This window comes from Xenopus laevis, chromosome 2L (genome assembly GCF_017654675.1).
Source record: "Xenopus laevis strain J_2021 chromosome 2L, Xenopus_laevis_v10.1, whole genome shotgun sequence".
Lineage (NCBI taxonomy): Eukaryota > Metazoa > Chordata > Amphibia > Anura > Pipidae > Xenopus > Xenopus laevis.
In genome coordinates this window covers 159,568,752-159,595,415 of record NC_054373.1, presented here as the reverse complement: position 1 = coordinate 159,595,415, position 26,664 = coordinate 159,568,752, and the positions used below count along the sequence as shown (strand labels likewise).

The following is a 26,664-nucleotide window of genomic DNA, read 5'->3' as shown; positions in this document are numbered from 1 at the left end:
TAGTAGCAAGAGCTAGGTCAGTCAAATGTGGACATAAATCGTACCTTCCATAGAAGGGACAGTGCTTTAGATTCTCATAGTCTGTATAAAGAGATACCATAGAATGAAGCCTTACTTTTCTCCTAACCCTGGGTAACAGGATTGCACAGCTTCCTTTCCATACACTTTCCTGGTCAAGTCACTGAGGTTTATTTTGGTGAAAGTCTGGCAGGGCACTATAGGCAGAGTACTTGCAGGCTTTTTAATTACATTTAGGGGCACATTTACTTAGCTCGAGTGAAGGAATAGAAGAAACAATACTTAGAATTTTTTGGCTACTTCGGCCATCGAATTGGCTACTTCGAATCGAACTAAAAATCGTTCGACTATTCGACCATTCGATAGTCGAAGTACTGTCTCTTTAAAAAAAAAACTTCGACCCCCTACTTCGCCAACTAAAACCTACCGAGGTACAATGTTTGCCTATGGTGAAGGTCCCCATAGGCTTTCTAGCAATTTTCTGATCAAATGAATTTCGTTCGATGGATTAAAATCCTTCGAATCGTTCGATTCGAAGGATTTAATCGTTCGATCAAACAATTTTTCCTTTGATCGATCGAAGTATTTGCGGTAAATCCTTCGACTTCGATATTCGAAGGATTTTACTTTGACGGTCGAATATCGAGGGTTAATTAACCCTCGATATGCGACCATTAGTAAATGTGTCCCTTAATGTCTCAACTTTATACATCATGTGTTTAATGTTATATCAAGTTTATATAGACAATATATGCTTTTAAAGGGTGGTTCACCTTTCAAATAACTTTGAACATGTTATAGAATGGCCAGTTCTAAGCAACGGATATTCAATATTTATTTGTTACAGTTTTTTAATTATGTGCCTTTTTAATCTGACTGTTTCCAGCTTTCAGATGGGGGTCACTGACCTCATCTAAATACAAACGTTCTGTAAGGCTCCACTTTTATTGTTATTACTACTTTTTATTACTCATCTTTCTATTCACATCCTCTCCTATTAAAATTCCAGTCTCTTATTCAAATCAATGCATGTTTGCCAGGGTAATTTGGTCCCTAGCAACGGATTTCTGAAATTGCAAACTGCTGCTGAATAAAAAGCTAAATATCTCAAAAAAACACAAGAAAAAATGAAAACCAATTGAAAATTGTCTCAGAATATCCCTCTCTGCATCACACTAAGGGGCACATTTACTTAGCTCGAGTGAACGATTAGAATAAAAAATACTTCGAATTTCGACGTTTTTTTTGGCTACTTCGACCTTCGACTAGAACGATTCGAACTAAAAATCGTTCGACTATTCGATAGTCGAAGTACTGTCTCTTTAAAAAAAACTTTGACCACCTACTTCGCCACCTAAAACCTACCAAGCACCAATGTTAGCCTATGGGGAAGGTCCCCATAGGCTTTCCAAGCTTTTTTTGATCAAAGGAAAATCGTTCGATCGATGGATTAAAATCCTTCGAATCGTTCGATTCGAAGGATTTAATCCTTCGATCGAAGGATTTAATCCTTCGATCGAAGGATTTAATCCTTCGATCGAAGGATTTAATCCTTCGATCGAAGGATTTAATCCTTCGATCGAAGGATTTAATCCTTCGATCGAAGGATTTAATCCTTCGATCGAAGGATTTAATCCTTCGATCGAAGGATTTAATCCTTCGATCGAAGGATTTAATCCTTCGATCGAAGGATTTAATCCTTCGATCGTACGATTTAATCCTTCGATCGAAGGATTTAATCCTTCGATCGAACGATTTTTCCTTCGATTGTTCGAACGAAGGAAATACGGTAAATCCTTTGACTTCAAATATCGAAGTCAAAGGATTTTACTACGATGGTCGAATATCTAGGGTTAATTAACCCTCGATATTTGACCAATGGTAAATGTGCCCCTAAAAGTTAATTTAAAGGTGAACAGCCCCTTTAATTCACACTTTGTTTTTAACATACAACAAAGTCAAGTTTTGATGAAATAATAAGATCTCATAGAAATGGCACAGGTGACATTGGCTTAAATCATACCTATTATATAACTTACATTGATCGTGTGCTGGTTTTGACTGACCAGAGTTCTCTTCAATTCCTAGGGTGGGATGGAAAAGACAACATGTTAATATAATAAATAATAATCCAATACTCCATTGCGTTGTTTCCTTGCCAGTCTCCTTACCAGTGGCCACAGCAGGAGGATTAGGAGTGTAAGGGGATGGAGGCACAGTTCCAGGAGTTACATTTGCAACAGTTATGAGACTACCATTGCTATATGCACCTATTAAATAAAAACAAAATATGGAAAGTGAACGAATGTTTGGCAGGCGTATGTGCTCACTCAGGAGTGTTGTGTCCAGAAAAATGTGAATACTTACAGATTATCTACTTTATGTTTATGATACAGCATCTATGTGAGTTTTGTAAGTATAGTTAATTTGGTGGAGATAGTTTATTTTAAGAACCATTATTATATATGCCATCTATATGTACAAATAGGTTTTTATCTCCCATTTATATCCCCAAAGGCTACCTTAGACCTAAGTGTTAATCAAAATCAGACGCCTGCATGAAATGAGAATGAAGAGAGGCAACTGCTGACAGGGGTGAAGATTAAATTTGTTATTTCACAAACACCAAATCATTTTAAATTGATTAGATTTAGAAGGTTTTCTTCAATTTCAGTACAATGCAGTGTATATTTAATTTTGATTTTTGCAATAGTTCCTCTTTATTACAAGAAGAGAGCAGATTTGATCTTAAGGAGCAACAAGGAATAAAAAATGAAGCTGAAGAATTATCTCCCAAAAGTTACTGGCATAAAAGAGTTACAAGAAATTAGGGTTGCACCAAATACACTATCTGGGATTCGGCCGAATCCTTCGTTTTTTTTTTATTACTTTATTTGTTTTGTGACAAAAAGTTACGGGATATCCCTTTCCTACCCCTAATTTGCATATGCAAATTAGGATAAGGTTTAGCCAGGCACGAGGATTCAGCTGAATCTGAACTCTGCTGAAAAAGGCTGATTCCTGGATCTGGTGCATCCCTACAAGAAATGACTCAACCCGCAGTATTTTTTGTAAGGGATATATGGAATTGTTATACATATAGTACAATGCTGCTCCACGGAATGGCTTTGGAGGTAGGAAGGCATTTTTATCCCCTTCAGAGGCAAATTGGAGACAGCTCCAGCTAGTTACTTTTGTGTAATGCCAAGTCAGAAAGAAGCTCGACGGGGAATATGCTGTGTAATTGTTATGTTACTATGTGACTTACTATATTTACACAACACGTTGTGTGCTCATGCTTCACTGTCAGTTTAGTGGAAAGAAATTGAAGACAAATTGTACTTATAACAAAGGGTTCATATTTTCTTTTGAATGGAACTTTTAATACTATGCAGGAGAGGTATATGAACCCGTTTCAAGCTTTCCTGCTAGGTTCAATATAACGCCATCTATTTGACAGTTGAGTAAGACCCTCTAGAACAATGATCCTCAACCTGTGGCTTGTGAGAAACATGTTGCTAACCAGCCCCCTGAATTTTTAACTCCTGGATTGAAGGCAAGTTTTAGTTGCATAAAAACCAGATGTCCTGCCAAACAGAGTCTCCTTCAGGCTGCCAGTCCACATTAGGGGCTACAATAGCCAATCACAGTCCATAATTTTTAATGCTGGTGTTGCTCCCCATTTGTTTTTCCATTTGAATGTGGCTCACGTGTATAAAAGTTTGGGGGCCTCGGGTACATTCAGAGTACTCTGTAGCAAGATTTCCACTGGAGTTTTATTATAAAAGGTTATAATGGTGTATAGTGACAGGACACAATTACACACACAATCACACACACAATTCATACTATGGACTGATGCCCTTGCCCTTTCAGATAAACTTTGACCTTCTCCAGAGGTATTTAAAATTGACTGTTCCTACTTTACCGACAGGGTCTTCCCATAGCAATCTAGAGTATAAAAAGAAAACATATACCTAGCACATCATTATCCTGCGCACTAAACCTATAGCGCATTGCCTACAACTAAAGGTCAAACATTGCCAATAAAGGTGGCTATAGACGTAACAATTACCATCTTCCCTGAAAAAGATCTTTCCAGGAAAGATTGTACATTTCAATACACGTGTGGAGCTGAATCGTCAGATATAAAGATAGAAACAATAGAATTCTACCCGTGTCTGACAATTCAGCACTAACAATGGCCGATGTTTGGGTGCCTTCAAATGCACCCAATCAAAATTTTCCAGCCAGCCCTTCTGATATATATCGGATGATATCTATATCTGACAATATCGGTTGGCTCATCTTCAACCAAACACGCACCGAATGCATCTATGGCCACCGTACTTTTGAAAAGAAAGCTTTAAATGCAGGCAAACCCCCAACTTTCTTTAATAAGAGAACTGTGGAAGGATATGCCTTCCCCCATCCTCTTGGACCTTTGCATCTTTGTGCTGAGACTAAGGAGCGTGCACAATGGAGTACATCATGATGCCTGAAACATACAATGTAAACATCATGGCAACAAAAATCTACACTGTAAAGAAGCAGAAGAGGGTTAAAAAAAAAAAAAAAAAAGATTACACTATTCCGGGCTTGTTTGACAAGTACAAGTATGCAGGTATTTGTCCTGAAAAAATAGGTCTGTGTTCAAATAAACTCAAATGCATATTTGTCTCTTAAAAGGCATCTAAAACACAAGGAAAGTTGCTTGAATTAATAAGGAGCAATAGAGTAAATGCATCCAGATAAAGAGAAAATTCATCCAATATCAGAAATCACACTCTTTTTTCAAATTCTTGAATGTCCTTTTGATGGTCACATTTTTGGCATGTGAAACTTTAAAGGAAAACTATACCCCCCCAAACAATGTAGGTCTCTATAAAAAGATATTGCATAACCAGCTCATATGTAAAACCCTGCTCCGTGTTAATAAACCATTTCCATAATAATATACTTTTCTAGTAGTATGTGCCATTGGGTAATCATAAATAGAAAATTGCCATTTTGAAAAATAAGGGCCGTCCCCTGGGATTGTACGATTCACGGTGCACACAAACGGTGTTAGGTCACATGAGCCAATTAACAGACAGAGTTGTGTCTTTTGCTTCCACACTTCTTCCTGTTACAGTTAGAGTTGTAGTATTTCTGGTCAGTTGATCTTTGTGACCATCACAAAATAGTGGTTCAAGACAAGAGATGTAAAAGGGCAGTTTTTACTTAAATATATATATTCCAGGTAGTAAGATTATTTAATATGCCACTTAATTTGATATAAACTATATTGCTTTAGTATTCATTTTGGGGGTATAGATTTCCTTTAAGTGGCAGATGGGCTGTCATTGATTGTCTACCAATGGGTATTGCCTTCACTGGGAATAGTGGGCAAGAAGAATGCCAATACAGGGGAAAATTAGGCAAGACTGTACAGCTGTGACTTTGTAGACTGGCATGGGCAACTTTTCAATTGCCCGTTTTTTTTAATATAGTTTTTGATTTATTTGCCTTCTTCTTCTTCTGACTGTTTCCAGCTTTCAAATGGGGTCATTGACCCTATTTTAAAAAAAACAACAAATGCTCTGTAAGGCTACACATTTATTGTTGGTGTTTTTTTTTTTTTTCGTTATTACTGATCTTTCTATTCAGGCCTCTCCTATTCATATTGCAGTCTCTTATTCAAATCATGTCTAGCATTATTCTATTTAAGACTTTAGTTTCCCTTTAAAGCAGACAGAGGCCCAAACAGCTCCCACCAGCCCAATAAGTAGTGACAGTGTATAGCTGCCCCTCTGGCATTTGTCAGAACCCATAGATTGGCAGTCTGGGCCTGCAAGTGACTAATATAATATTATACATTAATATACACATAAAAAAAGTTTAACAACATAGGAGAGAATACTAGCAGGATACCAAAGTCACTCTTTCAGGCATAGTAGTTGTTCCTATAGTCAAATGTGCAGGACAAAAAAAAAAAAGTTTCCCTCACATGACCGTTCCCCGCCAGAGGGCTTTGAGAATGGCTTGCATTCATTGTAGTGTGGCTCGTTTAGCAAACACGTTTGGCTTCTTCTGTCAGCCTGACTCATTTGCGATGGAAAAACTTCTCCATTGGTCACAGGGTTATATGTTCTGCAAACCATTCAGATGCAACAATGGTAGGAAAGGTTACAGTCTGTATATTTATATACAAACAGCTTTTGGAAACACAGGGGATCCCCTAAGCAAGTCTGAACCTGTATCATTTCTACAAACTATTCTGCATGAGGTATTTTCCATGAGATAATCTTCACCCTACTGTAATTTGTACAGGTGTGAGAAGTGGCTGAAGAGTCTCATTAAAGGAAAACTATAGCCCTCTAACAATGTAGGTGTCTATAATTTTTTTTTTGCATAAAACAACTCATATGTAAAACTCTGCTTAATGTAATTAATCCATTTTCATAATAATACACTTTTTTTAGTAGTATGTGCCATTGGGTAAACCTAAATAGAAAATTGCCATTTTAAAAAATAAGGGCCGCCTCCTGGGATCATACCAACAATCCATACTTGTTATGCCACATGAGCCAATTATCAGACAGAGTTGTGTCTTTTGCTTCCACACTTCTTCCTGTTACAGTTAGAGTTGTAGTATTTCTGGTCAGGTGATCTCTGAGGCAGCACACAGACCATCACGAAATGGTGGCTCAAGACAAGAGATGTAAAAGGGCAATATTTACTTAAATATATATATATATATTATCAGTTTGATAAGATTCTTTAATATGCCACTTAACTTGATATAAACTACCTGTTGTTCAAATATTCATTTTGGGGGTATAGTTTCCCTTTAAATGTTTCACTACCACCTTGGGTTTATGGATTTTTTATATGCTTTTGTAACAGAACATAGGAGCATAAAGGCATCAAGGTGAGCACACATGATATGTTTAAATAAATGCAATAACTGAACTACAAGTGGGGGAGGGGTTACCAGTGCACAGTAAAGGAGGGTGGCAGGTGTGTCCTGAGTATATGGGAATGTTTTGCAAATATAGTTCACTTGTAATTAATGTTCACTCACTTGTATTACCCAATTTCAGGCCGTGTAGAGGTATATAAACCAGAATAGGGATACTAAAAACAAGAGAAAGCAGTAAAACCCCACACTACCTTACTAAAATTAATGGAGATCTAATTATATAAGTGCTTAGTGCTATTATAAACATATGCTTAGTTCCCAATCAATTTAGCACCAACATACAATTAATGGTATTTCAATCGATTGTGTTAATACAAATAATTATGATTAAAGTGCTTAAGTGCTATAAATTAGGTGCTGTGACTTTCAATAAAATGTATCTACACACAATTGATGAATAATCTAAAAGTTCGTGGTTCTTATATGAATTAAATAAGGTGCTAGTGCTGTAGTTATAATTTTAAAGTGAGTTCATGGTATCAAACAATTAAAAATAAAGCGTCAGCAATTCATGAATAAAAGTTAGAAATTAGAAAATAGTATAGAGGTGGAGTTGTCCCGAAGAAACTAGCTGCGTTGTTCTAAGCCCTGGGACACCACACGTGGGAGAAAGGCAGAACACTGAGGACTGTGGTCTCGTTACTACGTTTAACTGTCTTGTAAGGAGAGCTAACTTTGCTATAAAACCAACAAATCCTCAGTGCCTTAGAGATAAAAGAGAATAAAAGGAATGAATGCTGCGCTAATAGCGCTACATTTCCATTAAATTTCTCTGGATCCTAGATTCAATTAAAGTTTAAAAAGGTAAGATTTCAATAATGAGCTTTTTTTTTTAAAAAAAAAAAAGGGTTTGAAGGCTCGCCGACGTACGTTTCGCTTACGCTTTATCAAGTCAAAAAGGTGCTGCCTTTCTCCCACGTGTGGTGTCCCAGGGCTTAGAACAACTAAATTGATTGAGAACTAAGCATATGTTTATAATAGCACTAAGCACTTATATAATTAGATCTCAATTAATTTTAGTAAGGTAGTGTGGGGTTTTACTGCTTGTCTCTTGTTTTTAGTATAGAATACAAAAGTCATGAATATCCTGTAAATTATAAATGGAGCTTAGTGATGTCATCGGTTATAATCGGAGCTTAGTGCATAATATGAAGATATTAGAAGTCAGCTCGGAGTTCCATGACCTGTATAAAATAGTCATGGTATTTCGTCATGGACCTTGTTGGTAACGTATAATATCCCTTATAATTTACAGGAGGGGTACTTTATTCACTATATTACACACACACACTCATACAAGCAGTCCCAGAAGATCAAATGTCTCTCACCAATTCCCCATTACTACAAACACAAAAGTGACATTGCACTTGTGTGCTGTTCCCTCCCTCTGATCATATGGGACTCTAAGTAAGGTACAGGCTTTGCTAGCTGTTCCCTAACTAGGGATGCACCAAATCCACTCTTTTGGATTCGTCTGAATTCCCAAATCCTTCGTGAAACGTTCGACTGAATCCTAATTTGCATATGCAAATGAGGGTCAGGAAAGGAAAAGTGGAAAAACATTTTTTACTTTCTTGTTTTGTGATGAAATCATGCGATTTCCCTTCCTGTCCCTTATTTGAATTTGCAAATAAGGATTCTGTTGGGCCAGGCACAAGGTTTCGGACCAATACAAATCCTGCCGAATCCCAAACCAAATCCTGAATTTGTTGCATCCTTATCCCGAACGTATAGGTTTCCACACCTCTGGAGAAAGTCAAACATTTTTGTGAATTTTCCTACGAAAGCTCTACATCACACGGAGCATACTACATACAAGTGCACAGGCTGCTCATATAGTTATGTCCATAGAAAAAACATAATTGTGTTTCGAAGTTTGCTGCATTATTCATGGCATTCATATGCAGCCTGATGCAGCAGAAGTGTGCAGTAGAACTCTTCATGGGGTTCGTTTATGAGCAAAGGGCTAATTACTTGAGAGGAAAATGCTCTGATGTGGCATGTCACTCAGTATGTCAGTAGGAAGCTCCATTCCCTGGCCAGATCATTCTCACATGAGCCCCATGCATATGCAATGATCAAGTGTTCATTTTTAGTATATCCCTTTAACATCACTACAGAATATATATACGCATCCCAGGATTACCCTGCCAAAATAGCTAGGAAATGCACATATTTCTACAACAGCTCAAGGATGGATAGTTGCCTGTCAATATTCCAGTATCTGTCAATATTGATACGTAGCCATTTTCACAAAAATGTTATTTAGCAATATGGCTACAGTGTTGATTTAGCTAAGGGATAAAGGGATTGAGTAAGGATGTCTTTATTAATATAGATCATAAAATAGGTAAAAAATTGATTCAGTATGAGAAAAAATGAAGATCAACCAATCTTCCAAAATGAACGCGCACTCTACGGACTTCCAGACATCGGCGAGGATTAAAAACAGCTTTATTGCATAGACATATTCCCTAACGCGTTTTGTGTGATCTCCCCTTCGGGGCGCTGCACCCGGACCACCGACTTCGAGCGGTGAGTGACCCACATGAATGAGAAAGTTAAAAGTTGCATTAATTGATTTTTTCAAGCAAGAAGTTCGGGCATGGGTAACTGTACCTTTGCAGTCATTTGGTCAGCGCAATTGATTATTAAGGGCACATGTAAACTAACCGCATGAATGTAATTTATAGCAACTGAAAATTTGATATTAGGGTTTAAGCAACCTTGTACTTGGTATGTATTAAGTGATTAAAAAATCAACAAAGGGAAAAAATAAGTAATTAAGATCACTTAAGACCTGCAAAGCATAAAAAAAGACTTGACATAAGGTTAGTACAGATTTCAATGACAAATTACACATTGCATTAAAAAGGGGAAACAAGCCGGCTGCAAGACACAGGAGAATTAAGACATGAATTAAGGACACACACAAGGAAGATCATGGTTATCAAGCACTTAAATAATTAGCTGGTATTTAGTGAAGTTAATTTTCTCACAAGAGGAAGAGAGGAAGGCACTGAACAGAATTCCTAAGCAAATGAGCTTGGAAAATTTTTTTATGGATCGTTATAGGACAGCCAATGAAATGCACAGGCATATAAGCGGTTTGCTGCTGCAAAATTTCACAGTTACATGACAAAAACATTTCTTTGCAAATATAGGCTTAAAAGGCAAACTATCTAAGGTACATGCATGCCCTTTGTGAAACAGTACTGCATCAAGCAGACAGATGTTTAGAAATTGATAAGATGAATGTAACACATGTGCTGCTTTAACTGGCTCTGCAGCAAGCAGGAAGTGCACAAAGGAACTTTGCTCCCACAAACTTTTTAAACTTTCTTTTATGGAAACACACAGGCAGTTACCACCAATGTATTTGAAAAAGTTGCAATATTAGCAGACCATTACAGTCAGTGTGTGAGCATTAAGGAGAACTAAAGATTAACTAAAGAAGGAGGGAAATATTGTACATTATGTTTTGGGCTTCTCTACCAGCCCAAGGCAACCACAGCCATTTAGCAGGGAAGATCTGTGTCTCCAAAAATGCCCCAGTAGCTCTCCATCATCTTTTTTGCTGCCGTGCTATGTGCTGCCGTCACTTACTCAGCTTAGGTATCAACACACAATATACTGAATTTATATAATATAAATGACACAATAGAAGGCTGATTACTAATTAATACAGATAATTACTACATGGCAGCACAGAAACCAGTGCAATTAGCATCAGAATTTAATAATCAGCCCTGTAGCATCAGCTTATATTACAGTCCAACTTAATTTTCTACTTGATAATTTTCAATGAACTTAGCTTCTCAACAGCTGCTCAGAGCCCACTGAGCATGCGAGTGTCACAGACACTTTCCAAGATGGTGACCCCCTGTGACAAGTTTGAAGTCCTGGATCATTGCTGCAATTGACAAGCTGAAACTTTAGGCTGGTGTAATAAGTTCAGTATATTTTTATGGTTTAGTTCTCCTTTAAACAGAGTCCCTTTGCACACCTCACTCACGTCCAAAGCATGTAATTTGCAACAACATAGCATGCTGTGCATGTGTGGTGATTGTAGGAAATAAATAGGAGCCAAAGGGAATAATTTATATTATAAACTTTGCAAAAGGGGTAAACTGCATGTATATCTCCACTACTGACTGTATTTAATAATCAGCAGAACATATATAAACCATATGCCTGTACATTCATCTACCTCACGTGTTAACAGGATAAGTGATAAACAAAAAAGCTCTTACTTGGGGCAATCGTTGCATGTGGACGACATGGTGGAATGGGGTAGGGCACAGGCTTGTGAGGATTATACGTTGAAGGTGGCTACGTGGAAAGAAAGCCAACGTAAATATGTTTTTTTTTATATTAAACTCTGCAGTCTTTTAATAATGACTCTCATGTTGCGTGCACAAACATGTGTCCATAGCGCATAAAATACACTGAACAATAACTGATAAAAACTAGACTACAGGTATGGCTAATGGTTAAGTTCTGTTTTTAAATTAAATTTGAGCTCAAGACCAAAAACCTTTTTTTAGAAACAGCTGAATGAAAAGCAGCCTTGTTTACTGTTATACTTACTGGCTTACAGGGTCCAAGAATACGGGCTGCAATGCCTTTTCCCTCATTTGTAGGGTCTTCTCCGTCTTTCTTCTTTGGGTTTCCCTTATAATAATAAAAAAAAGTAATAATTCAAGTTACATTACATATAAGCTTTGCACTATATCTCAAGCGTGGTGCACTTAAGTAAATAATTAGTTCATGCCATGGTGCTGCCGTATTTGTCATAGATTGGAATCCGAGTAACAGACATACTCCTGGACTTCATAATAAGGTGAAGAAAAGGTGAAGTCTATTGTCAACATTTTTATTTAAAAAAACAAAAAAACAAAAATCTTACAGGAAATATTCCATTGATGCGACTAGGCTTCCCTTTTGGATAAGGATTTCCAGGTATCATTCCACATGACGATATCATAGCATTTGGGGCCTTACATCCACTTTTTGCAGCCTAGAAAACAATTTACTGATGAGAACACATTAAATATGCCAGCTACTATAATGAAAATATTGCCTTGTGATTCACTACATATTTTCTACACATCGGTCAGTCTGCAACTTTAAAACTATGGGCAAATATATGAAGATTTTAGATTTTTTTTTTACTAAATATGTTTGTGTCACATATACAAGCTTTATAATGAAATATTTCCCTCCCTTTGGACAGATGGCACAGAAAGTGATTTTAATATATGAGCACATTCGCAAGGGGCTAAAGCAAAAAAAGATGTTTTGGGCCAAGTTTGGGGATATATGTCTGTATTAAAATGGCAAAAGCATTTAAAGTCTGCTAGCTTGTATTCTTTTAATTTAAAGGCCAAGTAAGTCCTTATCTCCTAAGAGATATACTTTCTGATATTTCCAGCTGATATTTTCAATCCAAAGCTGGAAATATCAGAAAGTATCTCTCTTAAAGATAAGGACTTACTTGGCCTTTAAAATAAAAGAATAAAACATGAAAGGAAACAAGATGAACATATTAATGACGAGGATAAATTTCCAATTTGGATTAGAAACTATATCACAAAGAACCACTTAGAATTTAAAAGGGTTGTTCTCCAACACTTTTTTCGGTTGCGTTGTTTTCAGATAGTTCACCAGAAGTAAATCCCTTTATTCAATTGATTTATAATTCGTATTTGCAACAGTTTTTCTAATATTGAAGTGTAAACTTTTGTCTTTCTAAAGCAGCTCTGGGGGTGGGGCGTTCACAGACTCTGTAAACTATTTATCCCTGAGCAGAATCCCTGCGTTCAGTTAAAGGCAGCTGTTACAATAGTTACTATTACTCCAGAGATGCTGCTGAAAACGTATCAACTAAATGTAGCAAATGGTAACAGTTCAGAATCTGCACTTGGATTACTGAGCTGCCAGACTGAAACACCAGAGACAGGACAGGACAACATTAAACTTTAATTCTGGAACGGGTGAAAATAAAAAATGGAAAGCAATTAAAAAAAAAAGTCTTTACTTCTGATGAAAATCTGAAATCAATATGAACAATTGAACTGGAAAAAGTGTTTGGAAGGAGAACAAAGCCTTTAAAAGTGGACAATTACCAAGGCAATAATTACCTGATCCAGAATTTTACGACAGCGTTTCTTCTCAGCGTGGCTAATTTTAAATGTGTCTTCAATTGGCCGATAATTTGAAGCATCCAGTATATTTCTGCAAGAAGCAATAAACAGATTCCTTTATTCTAAACAACATCTATTTAATAATGTATTCACTAAATAAGGGACACAGAGTTAGCTGTACAATCTTTCAAGTAGAGTAACTTTTGTGTGTTTTTCTTGTAGTCTCTAATGAAGTTTGCACTTCATATTGGCATTGTAAATATTCATAGTGATCTCTTTAGAATGTATGTGCCCCTGTGCCAGAGCTCTCTAGAGATATTAAAAGAAGAAACCATGTTGTAGAATAGTTAGAAATATTCTAACTGCCAATGTAGATCCTGTACGGGAGTGCTCATGAGTGTCCAATGTATCAAAGTAGCAAAACAGATTACCTAATTTCCCCTAGGTCTCTCCTGGTAGTAGTTGCCCGGTGCTGGCTGGAGGGGTCGGCGCCTCTCCCAGAAATATCTGCAAAGAAGATTAGCCAAACAACACAGGCTAGTGTAGCGGGGATCTCCCCTGCACGTTTATTTCGTCAAGTGATGTAACATTTCGGGGGCGTGCCCCTTCATCAGACATGATGTCTGATGAAGGGGAACGCCCCCGAAACGTTACATCACTTGACAAAATAAACGTGCAGGGGAGATCCCCGCTACACTAGCCTGTGTTGTTTGGCTAATCTTCTTTGCAATGTAGCAAAGTGTCAGGTGGATTTCAGGGATTATGGGGGTTATTTATCATAGGACGAATTTTAGAGTTTTTTTTATACCTCGAATGAACTCACAACTCGAATGGTTTCTTATTGAGAGTATTGTTTTGGCGGAAAAAACTTGAGTGGCTCGAATTGATTGAGTTTTAGGCAAAACCCTCCGAAAAAAATCTTGAACATCATGAAATATATTAACATCTTCAAATGTTTCAAGGGACCTCTGCCTAGAGTCCTGCAGCGGGTCGGGTACCCGCAAAAACCTGCGTACCCTGCGGGTTGCGTTCCAGGAAGAACTTCTGCGGGTTGTGGGTCGGGCCGCGGGTCTTCTCAATAACGATATTCACTCCTTTTTTCTGGTCATGTCTACTTCAGATGATGTCACTTCAGGTTTCCAATGACAGCACTTCCTGATTCTTGATGGTCAGTGGGTCGTGGGTCCGGGTTGCTGATAAGGTACTTGCGGGTAGGGTCGGGTAGCGGGTCCAAGCGGGTAAGAATGCGGGTTGCAGGTTGCGGGTACGGGTCCCAAAAAATGGACCTGGGCAGGACTCTGCCATTGACTCCTACATGACCTTGACAGGTTTTTCCAGGGTCAGGGTAGAATAATTCTAGAAAGTTTGAGTATTTTTTAACTCGAAAAATCAATTTTTGACCAAAAGATAACCTTGAAAACTACATTTTTGTGGAAAACACAACTTGAACCTTAATAAATCTGCCCCTATGTGTATTCCCATGAAATATTAAATTGGAGTCAAATATGAGTATACCCCTGCCCCTGAAGTGTCAGAGATAGATATAAAGTGACTAAAAGAGGTACGGTAATACTTCCTGAAGTAGATGGGTACTACCAAGAGTATCAAGAGTACAGTAAATTCTTGCATTATCAACTGCATCTGCTGATTTCCATTGTTGTGTCAATTGTCGTACTGTCCTTTATATCTTTAACAACCTCTAGGGGCCAAAAACGTAGGACTAAGAATAGTGCTACACAAGGCTGATGTCGGCAGAAAAAGGCACACTCTTGCAGCATATGCTAGCCAAAATCCACCGCGTGTGTATCTAGCCAGGCCGACACAGTACCTGAGAGTTCAGACATAAGGATTGGCTAATTCTCAGCCTATATTAATACGCAAGTCGACCATCAGTCCCATGTGATTCAACCCTTGGGTATTTGCTGTGGGCTGCAGATGAATTACTGAAACTTGACATTCCCATTATCACAGTTAACAGAGGTGAGCGTGATAAAATGCCTCAGGTGACAGAGATTTTAATGGCAAACAGAGGACATATAATCAGCAGCAAAAGCTGCTGCATTAGTTAAATACTGTGTACATTAAAGTAATCAGACACCAAGGCATGCAGAAGCTTTGCATACAAACAAAAGTCTCCCTTATTTAGACTCATCGTTATATAAAATATGCTTTAAGTCCTTTAGGGAGCAATGGGATAGTCTCTGGGGTTAGTACAACAATTACATAAATAAAGGTTTCGAAACAACAATCCAATTACTTTCCACATGGTTTGTTGCCTTATACAATACAATTTATTATAAAAGGAAAACATTACATTCAGGGGGGGGAAAAAAAAGAAGAATACACAGTATTGGAATTATTATCCAAAACACTTGGGACCTGCGATTATCCAGATAAATAGTTTATGCATAATTTGGAGCTCCATACATTAAAGGTGGCCATACACGGGCACACTTTTATCGTTCTGTGATTAATGATCGTATCGTTACACGATCGTCTGGTAATTGTTTTACCATACGTTACGCCATTCACGGAGAACAATTATATGAAAAGATATAATCATATCGTTTGCCGAAAGAAACGAAAGATATAAAGAGAAGATATAAACTTGTGGCAAAAGCAGGATGTACAGCATACAGGAAGTGATGTAAAACATTAGTCATCGGTGGATGACACAGACTGTATACCCGGCATTTTCACGCACTTTCACACTTGTAGCAGTGTTTTTCGGCTCATCAGACAGTAGGAGTGGTGCCAGCATTGCGTCACTGTCTGTAGTATATAGTCAGTTTCTCCTTCCCTGCTCAATACAGACATATGGATTTATGTCTTGCTATGGCATAGTAACCTTCTTTCACATATGAGGTGATAGGATGATATTCCTGCAGTCAGCACCGATTTATTTCTTTACATAGTTCATATGGTTACAAATGAAGCTTTCAGCAAAGAAAGTTCGGGTCCTTCCATATATATGTTGGTTGGCTTATGCTACAATCCCGAGATGCACAGAATGATCGTTCTATATCAAATATCTGTAATTCACAGCCGCTGCCCGATTTTATCCCTGAACGACAAAAATTTTAAAACTCATCCGATCAATTTTGCCGAGCCGTTCAGACACCATCAATCATCAGATAAATTACCGATATTATCGAACGTTCTGGAATCGGAACGCTTGGAAGTAAAAAAATCTGCCCGTGTATGGCCACCAAAATCAGTTAAACATGAAATAAACCCAATCTGATTATTTTGCCACCAATATGGGGTTATTCAGTTTAGTTATCATCAAGTACAAGCTACTGTTGTATTATAACAGAATTGATTTTGTTTTAATGGTATGGGAATTAGTCTTCCCATAATTTAGAGCATTCTGGATCAGGTTTAAGGTTTTCGTATAAGAGGTCCCAGACCTGTACAGTCTATGTTAATCTCTTGTCGGCAGTGTTCAGCTTGCACTGAAAAAAATAGGATATATGCAAATACTCACAAAGCTAACAGCTCCAGTGCGCTGAGTCGGTCTTTACTAAACGTGAAACAGTTTAGAACATTCACCATATTTGCTGCAGGAATGGCAACCATTTTCTACAATGAGACAGAACAACAAATATAAGGTCAGGGTGTCTTTTTGCCTGTAGTAATTCATTACTGCCGTGAAAGAGTACGTGAAAAAAAAAAGTTAGACAAACAGATAGGCAGACAGACACAATATCACAAATGCTTAACCCCTTAAAACTGAAATCGCTTTCAACAGTAATCATCTGCTTTACACAATAAAGACTTTTTTTCAACTATTTTCTATTATGTACTTTTTCTAATATTAAAGTGTAAAGTTTCATTTTTCACCTTCTAAAGCAGGTCTGGGGGGGGGTTCACCGACTTTCTAAATTGTTCTAAATTGATACATTAGTTGATACATTTTTTATCTTTGTCCCTGCTGAGCAGAATCCCTGAGTTTCATAACAGGCAGCTGTTAAGAATTGATACAATAGTTGCTAATACTCCAGAGATGCTGCTGAGAAATGTATCAACTAGTGTAGCAAATTGTAACAGTTCAGAGTCTGATCCTGGATTACTGAGCTGCCAGACTCAAACACAAGAGACACGGACATTCAACTTTAAACTTACATTTTGGAAAAATGGTAAAAACAAAAATGGAAAGCGAAAGAACAAGTTCTTATTTCTGGTGAATAATCTGAAAACAACTGAATTAAAATAAGTGTTTGGAAGGCAAACAACCACTTTAAATAGCATTTTTCTAAGAATAATCTTGGACAGTAAAAAAACACTTAAGACAGATGAGGTCCCCAACCAAGTATTTTCAGTGTATGAACACCAATTATTTCCGACAACCCCAAGCTCCTAACTGGATTTTTGGATTGTTAAAGTGGGAAAAATACTCCCTTTTTTTTTAATGGACCCATTCAGTTGGGCATATGAAAAAAATGCATAAACACTGTGAACTACCAAAAGTAAATTATATATTTATAAACAGTACTGTGAAAAAGTCTTAGACAGTCAAGTTATGTTTTCTGCATAAGTGTTTCAGTAGCAGAAAAAAATGTATTTTGCAAAAGTGAAGCAACATTTGAATGACCGTAAAGGAGTGGTAAATGTAACTTTTAGTATGTTATAGAAGTAATTGGCCTTCATTTTTTCTTTTTTATAGTTTTTGAATTATTTGCTTTCTTTTTCGGTCTCTTTCCAACTTTCAATTGTGGGTCACTGACCCCATCTAAAAAAACAAATGCTCTGTAAGGCTACAAATTTGTTACTGCTACTTTTTATTGCTTATCTTTCTATTCAAGCCCTCTCCTATTCATATTCCAATATCTTATTCAAATCAATGCATAGTTTTTAGGGTTTTTCCAAGGATATTATTTGACAATGTGGGGTGAAAAGTAGCCAGGGGTGCATATATTTATGGGAAATCTTACAAGATCACTGTTTTCTGAAGCCAGTGCAAGCAGAAAGCGGAGGGAAGAAACAGAGTATCAGAGTGGGACACCATCATTGGTTTCCTCTCAAACTTAGGAATAAAGTATTTTTTGCAGCTTACTGCTCATGTCAAAAAAGTGGATATTTCATCCCTTTAAAAAGGAAAGCAACTTAAAGTTAAAAAAAAGTGTGCAGAGATTGGGGGTAATTATTGAAGCATACTTACATGTTGCATGGCTTTCACAGCTTTGAGTTGTGGCTCTGCCCAGGAAAAGTACCTCAATAACTCAACAACCTAAAGGAGAAACTCTGATATTAGTATGATTGAAAAGGCAAAATTATTATCAATAAGCTGTGGTACTCACAGGAGACAGACACTAAATTATATGTAAGCAGCATTAGTATGCCACTTTGTAGGCTGAATATGTTACCTGTTCACATGAAAAATATCCATGTACATATTCCAAAGCTTTCACTTTGTAGTCAGTCATAACAGCCTGTAAACAGAAAAACAGTCGTCGTTACAATATCCACTCAACACTCGCTAGAGAAAAAAAACATGTAGTCATCTATCAAGTAAGGCCTGGACCATGTGTGAGAAATTGTGTGTATTCTCTAGCTTGTAGCCAGGTCACTGTATAAAAGGAGTATATACACAGCATACATATAGTTTCTCTCTAGCATGACAAAGAAACAGGAAATATTTAATTATAAATATTTTTTCTCATATAAAAAAAAAAAAGTAGAACTATACAGAATTTTTATACATGAGAGGAGTTTGTTATCCTACTTATTATGTATTTGGTAGGCGATGTATTAGGAACCATCACTACCTTGTTCCTGGGCTTGTCCAACCTAGTAGCAACTAGTTTTAAACCGGCAGCCTGTGTATCCACCACAAAGCCAAGCAATGGTTCCTGCTATTGCAGTTTATTCTAGTTAAAGGAATGCCGACAGATTACTACATACAGATTCTTAACATCAAAAAATGAGTGTATTAAAGTAATGAAAATATCACGTTCGGTTGCCCTGCACTGGTAAAACTGCTGTGTTTGCTTCAGAAACACTATTATTGTTTATATAAATAAGCTGCTGTGTAGAAATGGCGAAAATTTAAAAAAGTCTATATGGCACAGGTTAAATAGTGGATAACAGATAACACCATTATGTTCTACAGAGCTTATCTGCTCTGTAACCTGAGCCTTTTCTCCTTTGAATGGCTGCCCCCATTGCTACACAGCAGCTTATTTATATAAACAATAGTAGTGTTTCTAAAGCAAACACAGCCGTTTAACCACTGCAGGGCAACACTGCATTATATTTTTATTACTTTAAAACTTTCATTTTTTGATATTACTGTTCCTTTAAGCAAAAATATGCATTGGCATAAAGGTTAAACACTGCATAATCTGGCATGAGTACTGCAACATCATTAAAGGACTGGACATGGCTTGCTTGGTGTACAGTCACAACAAACTGAAGGAGGCTGCGAAAAATCATAAAACATAAATTGCAAATCAAATAAATAAATCAGGCAGACATTAAAATTTAATCAATTACTCCTCATGTACCTGCAATGGTTTCACCCTGCACTATGGAATCACATTTCCTTCCCGGTGCTGTCCAAAATCCTTTATCCTTCCAAATAACAACAGTAGTATAAATGAAAGGGCCATTATTACCTTTCTTACTTCATCAAGTACCATCTCAAATGACTTCTTATCCATGGCTGCTTTCTTCTCATTCAAAGCACAGTGCAAATAACGGTCTTTTTGATCCTAATTCAAAGCAACCCAAAAACAAAGCTGCTTCTTCAACTGAAGTACAATTAAAAGAACATTCCTTGAGCCATGCTTGTCCAGAAATCACATTGAGAAGTGCAGTTTCCCATGATGACAGGAAATAGCATAGCAGGAAGTAGACCCCAGAGCAACTAGATCCTCTTACATGACCAGCAAACAGGCTACACACGTTCAGATGGCTGCTTCACACTAAGTGGGGGCTGGAAAGCAGTGTTTCAAATGGCAGCATCATTCTGAAAGGAAATAAGCTACAAGGTTAGAAGAGTATGAATAGGACAAGGGACATAATAAATACATGGGCAAATTGACATTTTCCTTCATATAGCTAATTGTAAAAATAAAAATATGGAGGTAATAAAAATGCAAGTTTGCTACACTTCAAGTAGTCAAGTGCAACCTATAAGCAGGCAACACTGGCTCGTTTGAAATACATCTGAATTGCTATAGGTTACTAGACTAGAGCAAACCAAATGCACGTTTTAAAGGAGAACTAAAGCTTAACCAAAGAAGTAGGCTATAAATATTGTACATTATGTTTTGGGCTTCTGTACCAGCCCAAGGCAACCACAGCCCTTTAGCAGTAAAGATCTGTGTCTCCAAAGATGCCCCAGTAGCTCCCCATCTTCTTTTCTGCTGATTCACTGCACATGCTCTGTGCTGCTGTCACTTACTGAGCTTAGGGACCCACTCACAATATGCAGTACACATAGAATATAAATGTCCCAATATAAGGTTGATTGGTAATTAATACAGATAATTACTACATGGCAGCACAGACACCAGTGCAATTAAAACCAGAATTTAATAATCAGCCCTGCAGCATCAGCTTATATTACATTTTCTGCTTGATAATTTGTGACAACCCCTAAGCTTAGCTTCTCAACAGCTGCTCAGAGCCCACTGAGCATGTGAGTGTCACAGACACTTTCCAAGATGGTGACCCCCTGTGACAAGTTTGAAGTCCTGGATCATTGCTGCTATTGACAAGCTGAAACTTTAGGCTGGTGCAATGAACGTAGTATATAAAATATGGTATTTTTAGCCATATTAATTTTTAGGGTTTAGATCTCCTTTAACACTGATACAATAAGCAAATGATCCATTTCTTATATATGTTTTTTTTGTTTTGTTTCAGTTTATATAACTTTCCATGTAACAGGAGCTGGTATATTTTCACTTTGGCTGGGCCATATTGTGTAGGCTTAAAAAGCTATTTTGGGCAGTTGCTATTCTGTTTTTGTACAGATGTGACCATTCTACAATTTCCCATAGCCTCTTCATTCTTTATAATTTCTTAACTGATTTGCTATTTTTCTGCAGTTCTTTGCATTGGCACGCATTACAGAAAGAACCCTTGACTGGAGTATTATTTATGGAGAATGTAGAATTGCAGAGAAGTTATTTGATAGAAAACTAACTGGAAAAAATGAAGCACTGAATATATTTCTACTTATACATATTCGTGAGTGAGCAGGAAACTTTCCTAACTGCTAGTTAAAGCAGAGAATGGTAAAAAAAAAAAAAAAAGCCTTCCCCAATTTGCCTTAGAGGGTGGAAGAAATTCCTTTCTGGACCCCACGATGGTAATCAGACCCTGGATCAACTTGGTACTAAGAGCTAATTTCAGTAGCCTTGTATTTACTTACTTGCTATAAAGCGTACCAGCCCTCTTTTGAAACTATTGAATGTATCAGCCAGTACCACTGCTTTGGAGAGAGAATTCCACAACTTCACAGCTCTCACTGTAAAAAAACCCTTTCCGAATATTTAGACGGAGCCTCCTTTCTTCTAATCTCAATGGATGCACTCACATGTGCTGGATGGACCACTGGTGAATAAAGCATTAGAGAGTTTATAATATTGCTCCCTTTAATACCTATACATTTATTAACGATAATCAAATCCCCCTTAGACAAGGAAAGGCAACTTCACTGGGGGCGCCAATATTTTACTGGCAGTAAAAAAACAAAGACAAAAAGACAGCTCCAAACTCACTTTTTCAAATAGCAGCTCCCACAGCCAGGTGCTCCATCCTCATGGTCCCCACTGTGTTCATATACCAAAAATTGGGATTGGACGGCATTCTGGTAAAATAAATTTATTGCAGCAGGCTGCAGATGAGTAAAACCTGGTTGTGCCCATCTGCAGCCTGCTGCAATAAAATCCTTTTACCAGAGTGCCGTCCAATCACTTTTTTTTTTAGGGCCAATATTTTAGTTGCCCCTCAGTCCTTGCTGTGTGCAGTGGGTGTGACCATTACACCCCAGCAATGTCAGACTGGGGTGCTAGGGTCCCACCAGGAAACCTTAGACCACAAGCCAACTCTTATTAGTATTTCCTCTTCTCCTCGCTCAGCTTCCTTATTTCCCTATATCCTTCTTTCCAATTCTCTCTGTTCTCATAGGTAAATGGTTAAGATTAAATATGTAGGAGCCTATAGGGTTAATAGCCCCTGTGGATTTAAACCCCTACTAGTTTGGGTCTGTGATCTGCAGACTGCCATTAAACAGTAAGTGCTGTTGCTGCAAACAGAAGTGGGCAGAGGGGCAAAACATTTTTTTTTTTTAAATTAGAAAAAGAGTAAATTTGCAATAGATAAGGCCTGCAACCCAACTCACAGACCCGTCAACCTGCAGCTGAAAGTCCTATCTGTAACCTGCAGTTTACCTGTGGGTACCTGGCCCGCTGCAGGATTCTACACAAAGTAGCTTATGCCTATAATTAGCATATTCATGTAATTGGCTGAAACAACGTCCTGTCACACTGTAACATAGTGAAAGGAAAGGTTCTTCCTTTTTGGTCTTCCTCTGCTGACCCAGGTGGATGTGTGTGGGGAGCCTGAGATCAACAGGGCCCAGTAAAGAGTTCTGCCCTAGAGGTACAACCCTTCTAGTGAAAATAAGGGAACCGGGTCTCTGTGAATGAGGTAATGTCAGTTACAAGACTAGCTTTTGTCACAGTACTCTTTGGGAATGTAAGAGAAGCAGCTTGTGCTCCAACAAGGATTGACAGGTGGAGGAAAATCTCCTCTAGGCTCTGCTAGCTGAAAGTGATGGGACTACAGTACTGAAGAGGGATTACAGCTATATTTACTCTCTGATCCTGATCTGGACCACTTAGCTGTGAAATTCTAAATGTGAACCTTGAAACTTGCCTAGCCGTCTACTCAATGGTGTCACAAAACCTTGCTCTGCCTACAACTAGGGTTGCCACCAGGCCGGTAAAAATGATGGTTGATCCCAATGTTATTAAAGGGGTAGTTCACTTTCGAGATACAGTAAAACCCCCATTTTACATTTTTCACAGGACCAGAAAAAAAAATGATGTAAAATCCAGGAAAATGTAAAATCAGGGAAATGTATTATGCATAATATATAGGTGGGACCACAACACAACAATGTAAAATTTGGGAAAACTTAAAATCAGGGGATGTAAAATAATTAGTATGATGCAGAGAGTGATATTCTGAGACAATTTGCAATTGGTTTTCATTTTTTATCATTTGTGTTTTTTAAGTGATTTAACTTTTTTTTATCCAGCAGCTTTTCAATTTGCATTATAAGCAATCTGGTCGCTAGGGGGCATATTTCCCTAGCAACCATGAACTGATTTGAATAAGAGACTGGAATATGAATAGGAGAGGCCTGAATAGAAAGATCAGGAATACCCAGTAGCAACACATTTTTCTTTTTTTTTGGAAGGGGGACAGCGACGCCCATTTGAAAGCTGCAAAGAGTCAGAAGAAAAAGGCAAATAACTATAAAAAATAATGAAGACCAATTGAAAAGTTGCTTGGCACTGGCCATTCTATAACATACTAAAAATTGCCTTAAAGGTGAACCACCCCTTTTATAGGAATAACCCTGTTATTGCACTACTTGCATCCTCGGTCTTTATTTTTACACAACAGCGAGAGACGTGTAGTTGCACAACACCCTCACCTTCCTCTTCCTATGGGAAGAGTCTCTAAGGTGACCCTGTTCTATGGTAACTAGCTGGGGGCAGGGTAGTTTTAGCCAAGTTACAATTATTGAAGTATAAAGGCCAAATGGCTGTGTAAGAAGGAGCATTAACTAGTAGGCCAGTAGCAAGATCTGTGCAGCAGGTATGTGCAAAGTGATCCCAATAACAAACACCAGTCCGGTACTGCCCCGCCCCCATCGCTACAGATATCAGACCCCAGAAAAGCGACCCTCACCGTATGCAAATCCTTAGCCCGGTGCACATAGAAATAGCGATCCCCTCCCGTACCGGCAGCCCCCAATATCCAACCTGAGCGCAGCAGCGGGCCCAGCGAGCAAGAATGCAACAAACAAGACAATATCCTCCTTCTTTCAAAGCTACCGATTGGATGATTACGCGATGGCGCTTAGCAGTGACATCACTTCCGGTCAGGCGAACCAGAAGTAAAACACACGGGAGTGCGCGAACTGCGTTTTGATAGGCAGGGGAGGTTCAGAGACAGAACGATTGGTCCTAGCGTTGGCGCAATATGAAGCCGCAGTTGAGTTGCTGGGTGGGTGTAGTTTCCCTAGCAACCGCGTGTGGCTACTGCTCTTCCACTGGGATGACGTCCTATCACACAAAGTGAATGGGGCAAATTCACTAAGCGTCGAACGCTAGCGTTACTTCGCTAGCGTTTGGCATTTTCATTACTGCGCAAATTCACTAATGAACGCTGGCGTAGATTCGCTAGTGTTACTTCGCACCCTTACGCCTGGCGAATTTTCGCTACGGACGTAACTACGCAAATTCACTAACGCGCGCAGTGTACTGAACGCTACCTTTTACGCTAGACTTCCTTCGCCACCTCAGACCAGGCGAAGTGCAATAGAGTAGATAGGGATTGCATCAAAAAAAGTCAAAATTTTTCTAAGTCCCAAAAAACGCTGGCGTGTTTTCTACATTATGGGTGATAGGCTGAAAACGATCGAAACATTTTTTGGGGCTCCCCTCCTTCCCCCCTACATTTCCTGACTCATGGCAACTTACCTAGACAGTGGGCACATGTGTAGGGCAAAATAAAAATTTTATTTGATGTTTTGAAGGTTTCCCAGGCATTTGTAGTGATTGTACATATTCCTCCATTGAAATTTGAATTTGGCGCCTTATGCAAATTAACCATCGCTAGCATAACTTCGCTTAGCGAATCAACGCTAGCGCAACCTAACGCTACCCCTGAGCGCAACTTCGGATTTTAGTGAATTTGCGAAGTGCTGGCGAAACTACGTATGGCGAAGTGCGGCGAAGTTACGCCTGGCACAACTACGAATCTTAGTGAATTTGCCCCAATGTGTTTAAGCTGCTCCTCTCTCCAACCAATATCACATGAAACCGTATGGGCTCGTTAGCACAGGCTTTATGCATCTCCTCCGCCATCCTCTCCTCATCTGATTTATTATTGACTAAATAAAGTCGATCTGGTGCAATGTTCTACTATATGAGTCATTTACAATTCTCAAAAAAAGCAAAGTTAAGTAAGGGAGCAATTGGTCACTTTGTGGGGCATTTGTACAAATAGTTATAGGCCTCTCTGATAGGAATTATAGTCTTGGAGTCACATAAGCATCTCCCACCCTGTACCTTGCACATTATTCAGAGGAACAAAGTATATAGGGACAGGATTCACAGCCTGCATCTGGGATTCTGGGCTGAGCTGTGTGTCCTGGTGGTGCTGCCTGATCTGAGTGTAGGGTTGATTAGGAAAAAATAAATAAATACATAGGAAGGCCGGTATTTTTTTTCTGGAAAAGGTGGGAACCCTACCTGAGTGCCAGATTTCTCATCAGTGCCCAAATAAAGGTAAAAGGCCCAAGGTGACTGCTTTTATACAGGTCATGGAACTTATTTATTAGTTTCACTGAGTCATGTGACAAATGACATCACTTAACACCTATTAACATGTGACATCATTGAGCAGTAGCACCATTTATAAGAATATAATTAGCAGAATATTCATGGCTCTTGTGTATTATATATGATTATTGCCCAGCTCAGCTAATATTAATCAAGATGTTATAACAGTGGACTTAGAAGTAAGTTGCTCATCCTTTATATAACCCACAGTGTCCTCTTGTATTCCCTGCCTACTAGTACTACAGTTCACCAACTTATTCCTGTCTCCACTTACTAATCAGCATTCTTTATGGGTTATAAGGGTTGAATGCCACGATCGGGAGTGAGAAATGGAGCAGTGTCAGCAAGAAGAACTGTAGGAAAATGAGTGTCGCTCTTTTATGAAAGCCTTCTAACGTGATGCTTTAATTATTACTCATAGTACTCTTAATTTTAGTGAACATCATTCAAGCAATAGGAAATAGGTAAGAAATATTTATTATTACAGGTATAGGATGCCTTATTCGGAAACCCGATATCCATAAACTCCGAATTACGGAATGGCTGTCTCCCATAGACTCTATTTTATCCAAATAATTCAAATTTTTAGAAAAGGTTTCCTTTTTCTCTGTAATAATAAAACAGTAGCTTGCACTTGATCCCAACTAAGATATAATTAATCCTTATTGGAAGCAAAACCAGCCTATTGGGTTTATTTAATGTTTAAATTAATTTCTAGTAGACTAAAGGCATGAAGACCCAAATTACAGAAAGATCCATTATCCGGAAAACCCCAGGTCCTGAGCATTCTGGATAACAGGTCGCATACCTGTATTACAAATTTATTGGTTTATGTAGCGCAGGTAAGATTTTCATGATTGTCAGTGCTCTATAAAATTGACATTATACCTACCAATACAAAATTCTATATGGCTTTCCTTGCAGAGGATAACAAGGGTACATT

At 38.2% G+C, this 26,664-nt stretch overlaps 1 protein-coding gene across 5 annotated transcripts in view; it reads right to left on the bottom strand.

Moving 5' to 3' along the window:
• Positions 1–24,267, bottom strand: part of proser1.L (proline and serine rich 1 L homeolog) — a 31,685-nt gene extending 7,418 nt beyond the window's left edge. The window contains exons 1-12 of one of the 5 annotated variants that reach the window (XM_018247627.2): positions 24,138–24,267; positions 21,512–21,693; positions 19,746–20,098; positions 18,495–18,560; positions 18,290–18,358; positions 16,616–16,710; positions 13,126–13,219; positions 11,892–12,002; positions 11,573–11,656; positions 11,236–11,314; positions 2,190–2,288; positions 2,058–2,102 (exon numbers count right to left, since the gene is read on the bottom strand). In XM_018247627.2, coding sequence (XP_018103116.1) covers positions 2,058–2,102; positions 2,190–2,288; positions 11,236–11,314; positions 11,573–11,656; positions 11,892–12,002; positions 13,126–13,219; positions 16,616–16,710; positions 18,290–18,358; positions 18,495–18,560; positions 19,746–19,790 — 787 coding nt within the window. In that variant the 5' untranslated portion in view covers positions 19,791–20,098; positions 21,512–21,693; positions 24,138–24,267. Of the gene's footprint in view, positions 1–2,057; positions 2,103–2,189; positions 2,289–11,235; positions 11,315–11,572; positions 11,657–11,891; positions 12,003–13,125; positions 13,220–16,615; positions 16,711–18,289; positions 18,359–18,494; positions 18,561–19,634; positions 19,711–19,745; positions 20,099–21,511; positions 21,694–24,063 lie in introns of those variants that run through there. The other 4 variants (XM_018247626.2, XM_018247631.2, XM_018247629.2 and 1 more) reach the window with 4 other exon arrangements.
• Between the last annotated feature and the right edge of the window lie 2,397 nt (positions 24,268–26,664).